The sequence below is a fragment of the Dasypus novemcinctus genome, chromosome 27 (genome assembly GCF_030445035.2).
Source record: "Dasypus novemcinctus isolate mDasNov1 chromosome 27, mDasNov1.1.hap2, whole genome shotgun sequence".
Taxonomy (NCBI): domain Eukaryota; kingdom Metazoa; phylum Chordata; class Mammalia; order Cingulata; family Dasypodidae; genus Dasypus; species Dasypus novemcinctus.
Window position 1 is genome coordinate 29,894,219 of NC_080699.1, and position 9,001 is coordinate 29,903,219.

General features: G+C 40.2%; 1 protein-coding gene across 1 annotated transcript; it reads right to left on the reverse strand.

Annotated features, from left to right (window-relative positions):
- Positions 1-7,768: 7,768 nt before the first annotated feature.
- On the reverse strand, positions 7,769-8,734 carry OR10G6 (olfactory receptor family 10 subfamily G member 6). Its single transcript, XM_004459570.3, has one exon. It carries the CDS (start codon positions 8,702-8,704, stop codon positions 7,769-7,771), a length of 936 nt encoding a protein of 311 aa, XP_004459627.1. The 5' UTR covers positions 8,705-8,734.
- Positions 8,735-9,001: the final 267 nt, after the last annotated feature.

A 9,001-nucleotide genomic window follows, 5' to 3' on the forward strand; every position in this document is an offset into this window, starting at 1 on the left:
CAAACCTTGTGGTGCCTAGCCCGGCAGTTCTAGCTGCCTGTTACTCGCCAACGCCAATAACTAACGTCGAGTCCCTCCTGCTCTTGAGAAGAATGAGCCCTCAGATAACCTGTGGCACTTGCTGCCATGCATCACATTGGCTTTGCAGATTCTGGAACTGTGAGCCTGCAGCTTGTGTCTGCCTGTGGGCTTTGGGCCTGTGTGCTCTCTCCTTATGCTATTGTAGCAGGAACTGTTAACATTGCAAAAAAAGGTAAGTACTGGCCCCTTGAAATAACAGCATTCATAATCATGACCTGCAGAAGAGTTTGTGGAAAATATTTCTTGGAATTGCCCCTCCGTATGAATGGCTGAAAAATATAAATAAAACAGGACAGTATTTAACCCTTAAACATATCATTTTAAAGCCTGTGTTAAAGATCCATGTGTTTTCATGACTCATAAAGTAACTATTAAGAATAATTCATTGTTTTATGAAAATGGTGCCTTGTATACATGTCTACCAGAAAGTGTGTTGCAGGATGAAGAAACAATAATGATAGCCAGAAGAAGAAAAGGCATCTGGATACCTGTCAGAATAATGCGGATTTAGCAGTCGTCTCCTGAAAGTCAGTTATTGTTACATATAGTACAAGAATTCTTGAAATGGACTAAATGCTTTATTAGACTGCTTATTATAAGCATTTTGAAACTGATTAGAATCATTACAGCTGCTGCTACTGCTATGGTAACTTTACATTAAAGTACAGACTCAACAATACTTGGCATGATTAGCATAAAATACTAGTGATTTATAGCATAGCCAAGATCACATTGATAAACAGTTAAATAATTAAGTTAATAAATTAAAATCAGCTGTTTTGCATATTGAAAATCAATTGTATAGTTTAAACTTGTTAAAAAAATTAAGGTGTAATTGGAATGAAATTTTCTGTATAACTCTGCATATAATTCATCAGATATAGTATAGAAAGAGTTGGGAATCATTTGTTCAGCCATGAAAGTAGAATCTCTCTGGAAATGGTGGAATTACAAAGAAAAATATAAAAAGTCTCAAAATCAAATTCATGTAGCCAATGATTAAAATATATTCTCAGATATGATTTCACATATTGCAGGGTTTAACCCAGTCAATTAGTGGAGGTCATAGCATTTCCTCTCAGCTTTGAAAATAGTGCTGATCATGGTTGTTCTGTTGCTCATAATTTTCACCTGTGCTGGATGGTGTTTTTGGAAAAAATTGCAAAGAATATTAGCCATAAGACATGTAAGTAATCTGGTGCTAGCAAAAGCACTTCAGTAACTTCCTCAAGTCGAAGAGCTTGGCCGGTAGCCAATAACGGGTAAGACTCTCAAAGGAGGGCAACCTAAGACAGGCACGGTCACCTCGACTTAAACAAAAAGGGGGAAATATTAAAAACTGAGGCATAGTGGCCCATACATTACCTCTCTGAAAAAACTAAAAGAAAATGCCTTGAAACATGGAGTCTTAAGCACCACTAGTACAAGAGGGCCCCAATCCCAGTTCCCCTTCTAATTGGGCTGAGTATTGCTGGGTCAACCGCAGTAAGATCAGCAGCTCTCATAAAAAGTCACTCTAATGTCAGCCAATTGTCAGCCCTAGTTACCCAGAACCTCAAAAACCTTGAATATCAAATTTCACATTTAAAAGATGCACTTGATTCTTTAGCCGAGGTATTCCTCCAGAACCGGCGGAGACTGGACTTATTATTCCTAAAACAAGGAGGCCTCTGCTTAGCTTTAGGAGAAACTTGTTGCTTTTATGCTAACCACTCCGGCATCATTAAAGAAAGCTTAAACTTAGTCTGGAAACGATTAGAAAAAAAAGAAAAGGCTCAGTCAGCCACCAAAAATTGGTATGAAAGTTTAATTAGTCCCCGTGGCTTACAACCCTTATCACTGTCCTTTCAGGCCCCTTACTCCTCCTATTGTTGCTGTTAACCTGCGGCCCACTCATAATCAATCGTTTAGTTCAATTCATCTAAAAGAGAGTGCAAACTGTTAAGCTCTTAATCCTGAACACCCTGTACCAAAGCTTTCCTATGCAGGACACTGGAGAGTACTCAGATTCAAAGGTTTGAATCTCCCCAAAAGAGAAGTAGGGAACGTGGAGAAGTAGGAGCCTGTGACCACCCCCACCCGAGAGGAAAATTCCACAGCCCCCAACCGCCTATATCTCGCTTCTGTAACGAGCTTGCTCGACTGTAAAACCTTATCTCAAGGCCGCCTCCTGTAGAAAGTGACGTCAGCCCCTGGACCAACTTGACTCAGGCCCTTATAAATAACAAAAACTCCCCAACCACTTATCTCCCCTGATAGAATTCCCAGCACTTGGTTAACCGCAAACATCTGCTTCTGTACGTGCTTGCTTGCTGAGCTATTGCCCCCCGCCCTGAACCTAAAAGCCTATATAAGCAAACTCCCCCCACGACTCGGGGCTGCTCTCCCCTCTGTGTGGGAGGAGGCAGTCGCCGCGCGGCTAATAAAGCTCTCAATTGGAACTTTATTCAGAGTCTGAGTCTGGTCGATATTGCCGGTCTATAACATAGTCATTTCTTGATTCCTTGAAGATCATTTTTTAGTAGATTGCTCAGGAAGTGTTGATGAATACAAAATTTCTTAAGTTTGTATATGTTGAACATAGTTTTCATGTAGCCTTGATTCTGAGGGACAGCTTGGCTTAATATATAATTCTTGGTTCACATTTTCTTTAATTGAATTTTTAAAACATGTTGCTCTTTGTTGCTTTGCTTTGTATGTTGGTTTAAAAATATCTGTTGCCTGGTCCATCTGTTGTGCTTTTGTAAATTATTTGATCATTTTGGCTGGAGGTCTTGCAGATTTAATGTTTACATTTAAAATCTCACAGTTTTATTAAGATAGGCCTCAGAGCCGACTTTATAAAATATTTTAGAGACTAGATTTAAAAAGTTATCAATCCATTTATGAAATTATCATTACCTTGACATCAATTCTAAATAAAGAGTAAAACAAAGAAAATTATAGACCAATTTAATTTATGAATAGATACAAATAATAAAATAAAAGCAAATAAATATCACAACATAAAAATACATTTGCATAAGGTATAAAGATATTTTCATATCAGAAAATCTCTCATTATAATTCACCACATTAAGAAATTAATGGGAGGAAAAATATCACTCAATAAAGTCACAAAAGCATTAATTATTCAAAAGTATTTTAAGTAAAACTTATCTTAGTAAAATAATAATTGAAAGAATCTTTATAAAACGTAAATGATTGTAGCACAACCATACTAACAACATATTTAATGGTGAAAATTTAGGAGTATTCCCTTTAAAATCAAGAGAAAAAAAGAAGAATGTCTATTTTCATTCTTATTCTTCAGCATTTTCAGAGAGTTCCACTAATGTAATAAGAAAAAGGAAAGAGAATAGTTATATAGAAGAAACAAGCTTTGTTTTGTTGTTAAATCAGAACCAAACCAATTTGTATCTTTATTTTAAAACTCAGCAGCTGCTTTGAGAAATTCCAAGGAACATCTTTTCCAATTAGGCTTTTTTTAAAAAGAGGAATATATATATATATCACATATATCTTTAAGAATAAAGGAAGCAAATAGTAAATATAAATATATTGATGTATGTGTTTATCGAGCACATGAAGAGTAATAAACGAATATTTAATGATTTAATGAACCAACATTTCCTGTGAATTAGGATTCCAAAATTATGTCAAGGGTAGACGTTAAAGATATTTTGTATGTGCTGAGAGACAATCTAGTTGACTGATGCTTATCTCCTTATAGTGAATGAAAGGAAAGTCCCAAACAGGAAATCTTGTTTTTAGGTTGACAGGCAACAGTTAAATTTGGTCTTAATGGGATCTTGCTTTGACTTGATTAACCAGATAATCAAAACTTTTTGTTTAATTTCAATTTTTTTATTAGCCCAGTAGATCTCATAGCACTGCATCTGAATGAAATAAATATCTACAAGTTCAGTGATACAGTTCTTTCTTCATGCAGAATAATAATTGTTCCTTTTGAAAAAATACTGGGCAAGGTACTCCATGTCTTCTCTTTTTATTCTGGATACGAAGTTTAAAAGGAAAATAAAAAAGAACCTACAGACAAACAATTATCGCAAATGAAATTATTCATCAAACATGCTGAATATAAAACCAACATTTAACAATCAATAGTGGGAAGCGGACTTGGCGCACTGGATAGGGCATCTGTCTACCACATGGGAGTTCTGTGGTTCAAACCCAGGCCTCCTTGATCTGTGTGGGGCTGGCCCATGCACAGTGCTGATGTGCTCAAGGAGTGCCGTGCCACGCAGGGGTGTCCCCTGCATAGTGGAGCCCCACACGCAAGGAGTGTGCCCCATAAGGAGAGCCGCCCAGCGCGAAGGAAATTGCAGCCTGCCCAGGAATGGCGCCGCACACGAGAGCTGACACAGCAAGATGATGCAACAAAAAGAAACACAGATTCCCGTGCCGCTGACAACAACAGAAGTGGACAAAGAAGACACAGCAAATAGACACAGAGAACAGACAACTGGGGTTGGGGGGAAGGGAAGAGAAATAAAAAAATAAAAAAAATAAAAACAAAACAAAAAACAATCAATAGCAGAATTCTGTTTCTGTTGATAAAAAATGTGTACATGAAGTGCCCTCCCATTGTCAATGACTAAACCACCAGAGAAGGATCTATGAATCAATATTTTTCTGACATCAGACAAAAGGCAACATGGGATTTTAAAAAATTTATAGATAAAAATTTTTTTTTTAAAGATACATAGATCATACAAAATGTTACATTAAAAAATATAAGAGGATTACACATACCCCCACTTCCCACCCCCTGGCATGGGATTCTGATTGCTGGGAAAATAGAAACAATAAGGTAAGCTTGATTATTGCCTGAATGTAATGCCGGAGTGGGGGGGGGGGCAGTTTCCAGTCTGCAGTACCCCATAATATTTGAAGCATTACTTAAAATACTCAAAGAGTCGTGCCTTAGTAGTGGGGCAAATTAAGTCAGAATAAATGCTGTTCTACACCCATCATAAAAAGACCCAAATGAAAATTCTAGCAGTGATATACCTAGTAACTGAAGTGAAAAACAATCAGAATGGGACTGACAGTAACAGTAGTAGGACAGAGGTTCTCATGTTTGCTTTAATCTGATGTAGAGCTTGGCTGGGCCCAGGGTCCTGATCTGAATTCTGCCTCCCTTTGTGCCATAGAATATTTGGGTGCCCAGAGCACCACAGATGTATGTGTTTGTCAGATAGATTTGTAACTGCCTCATCCCAGTCCCAGGGTTGCTCTTCCAAAGACAATTAATTAGGTTTCTGGAGAGCACTCTCCTAGGTTTACCCCTAGGGGTTTTTGTTTTGCTCCTGTCACATGGAAAATTCAATTGACTGCTTTCTTCTGACTAGATCTTACATGTCCTTTAAACTAAAGATTATCCTACATTTTCCAGGAAACCAGCTTTATAAACTCTAGGCCAAGTGAACTACCACAATACTTATTGCACACTGAATTATACCAATTGTTTCCTATTCATTTCTGATCATATGTTTTTTCTCTCTGCCTCATATATAAATTATTTTTCTTCCCATAAGATTATAAAATCATTTGGAATAGACAACAAGGTCATCTTTGTAATTACATGTGCTTAATAAATTTGTTTTGAATTGAATCATATGGTCTATTCATGCATATTTTGATGTTTAACCTTGCATTTCTGCTTTATAGCAGAAGGCAAAAAAAAAAAAAGTCACTGACAACACTCATTTCTTCTCAGAAACTTTGTTTCTTCGATATCACTTTCATCTCCTTATCACAGTTTCTTCATAATTGAATCGAGTTTGGGGAATAGAGTGATCCTTCTTGGGCTATACCGGCACAAGTAGATCTGAAGTATCATAAAAGCCCCTGGAAGCGTCCTTTATCTTGTAACCTGGGAGTGAGAGGCCACCTGAAGGGGCTGGTGACTTCTCACGAGAAAGGCTGCAAGGATGGGCTGTAAGCATTCGGTCACTATTTGCCCATCTTTTTGCCACCAGGTTCATGCCCCAAGTATGAGTCTCCATCCATCCCATCCTAACATACCCTGCACTCACAGGAAAGGCCACTGAGCAAATGCAGTAGTGTGGCAATTCTTACAACATTTTTAAAAAAATATTTATTTATTTTTATTTATTATTCCCCCTTCCCCTCCTCTTGCCCTGCTGTTTTTGCTGTCTGTGTTGTCTTCTCATTTTCTCTCCTCTAGGATTCACTGAGATTTGATGCTGGAGACCCCTGATGTGGAGAGAGGTTCCCTGTCATTTGCACCACCTCACTTTCTGGTTTCTGCTGTGCTTCACCTTGACTCTCCCCTGGTTTCTCTTTTGTTACATCATCATCTCGCTGCGTGACTCACTTGCGCGGGCCCTGGCTCACCACGCGAGCACTCGTGCAGGCACTAGATCATTGCACTCACACTTACCACACACAGGCACTCGCGCTCACCACATGGGCACTCACACGGGCACTGGCTTGCTACACAGGCACGCTTTCTCCTTTTTCACCAGGAGGCCCCAGGGATCCAACCCAGGTCCTCCCATATGGGAGGAAGCTCTAGCACTTGAGCCACATCTGCTTCCCTCAACATTTAAATACTAACTGGGTGCCTATAATGTCCCAGACACTATCCTAAGAGATCATGATAAGGAGATGAACGAGATATGATCAGTGTCTTCAATTTAGTAAAGAAAACTAACAGTTCTATAAAAACAACAATGCAGTATGAGAAGTACTAGAATGGGGCATGAACAGAATAAAAATGAGGAGGCAACCAAGGTCTCCTGGGGTAGCACACATTCCTCTGCCCTCACATATGGACTGCTCCATCAATAATCATGGCGCACCAGGGAAATCCAGTCTGTGATTGTGCAGAAAGAAAGCTGTACTTGACTCGTTCAATTCAGTTTTAACAAAGTGGAGTCCTGTGCAAGCTCAGAAGGCAGGAAAAACTCAGGCCATGGTGCAGTGCACATATAATATTTCCCTTTTGTTGTGATGAAATTGCCCACTGAAGTTCAAGTTTAAGTTCAAATTCACCTCCTACCATTTTTGCCGAGGTAAAAGGGAGATAGTAGGGAGTTTGGAAAAGCCACTTAGATCTTTGAACTTAAGCTTGCCTGTGGTTGCATGGGTGTAATAATACCTGCCTCACACAGGGGCTGCCAAGGGCAGATCAGATGGTTTGCATAGTTATTTGTGGCTTGTAAAGATCTATACAGATATTAATGCAAAAATTACAAGGTATAATATACACGTTAATGGAGGTCACAGAGAAACAGATTTTATGTGGACATTTTACTTATCTTGGATCCTTCCTACAAGGTGCTATCCTTCCTGAATTGCTTTGATTGGTTTCCATTGGTATTGAAGGAAGAAATATGTAAAATCATGACCTGAGTGTGTATTGCATGGTGGAAATTTCTGTCCTACCCAGGAGTCCTTTTACTATTTCTGCATGAATGCTCATATATATATATATATATATATATATATATATTTTTTTTTTTAAGAAGGTACCGGGGATTGAACCCAGGACCTCATACATGGAAAACAGGCACTCAAACACTTGAGTTACAACCGCTCCCCCTTCTATCTCTTTATGTCTTAAATCTCCCCAACTAACTGTCCTATCTGGTGTCCTAAATTTTGGTGTCTACAGCATGTCTGCAGTAGATGGAGGTCAGTGAGTCTGCACATCGTTGCAGCCTCCCAGCCTCCCTAATGCTGCCTTCATCTCTTTGTTGCGGAGTGTGTAGATGATGGGGTTGAGCAAGGGAGTTATGACAGTGTAGAAGACAGCTACCACCCCATCCAGGGGTTCCTGTGACCCAGGGCGTAGGTAAATGAAGGTGCAGGGAGCATAGTAAACAATGACAACAGTGAGGTGGGCAGCACAGGTGGAGAAAGCATTGCGGCGCCCATCGGCAGAACGGATTCTTAGGATGGCAGCCACTATGTAGCCATAAGAAGTGAGGATAAGCAGAAAGCAGGTGAGTGCCAGGAAGCCAATGTCCACCATGGTGACCAGCTCATTGATGCTGGTGTTAGCACAGACCAGGCGCAACATGGCAGGAATGTCACAGAAGACGTAGTCTACCCTGTTTGGGCCACAGAAGGGCAACCGGAATATGAAACTTGTTTGGAAAAGTGAGTGGAGGGTACCTCCAAGCCAGGTGCCCAAAGCAAGGTAGTTACAGATGCTGCGGGTCATGATGGTGGCATAGTGTAAAGGCTTGCAAATGGCCAGGAAACGGTCATAAGCCATGAGCGTGTAAAGGAAACATTCAGTGCAGCCCAGGAAATGGAAAGAAAAAAGTTGGATTGCACAGCCCCCAAAGGAGATAAGCCTGCTATCCAAGAGAAAGCCGGCCAGCATCTTGGGGACAATGGCAGAGGAGATGGTCATGTCCAGGAAGGAGAGGTGACACAGGAACCAGTACATCGGGCGGTGAAGCCGGATGTCCACCAGGATGGTGAGGATGATGAGCCCATTGCCAGAGACAGTGAGGATGTAGATGACAAGGAAAGCTAGGAAGAGTGGCACACCCAGCTGTGGCGGGTGGTGGAGGCCCACCAAAACGAAGTAAGACACAGAGGTCTGATTTTCACTTTGCATTTCCTTGCTGTTCACATCTGTCAGACAAAGCAGAAGAGGAGGCTCAATACCCATCTAAAATCTCTAAGTATGGTACATATATCCTGTGTCATTCCCAAATTTGGATGGAAAAGGAGATACCCCCTCTCCCTCTTGCTTTTTCTCTCTCTCACCCTCACTTTTGTTCTTGAGCATTCTCTCTCCCTACACTTCCCCCCAAACTCCTGATTCTGAGATTTTGCTTGGTTATGGAGAGCTTGCAGTCTTCAGGGTTAAAATCTACGTATGAGATTATATGTATATGACCACACCCAGAGC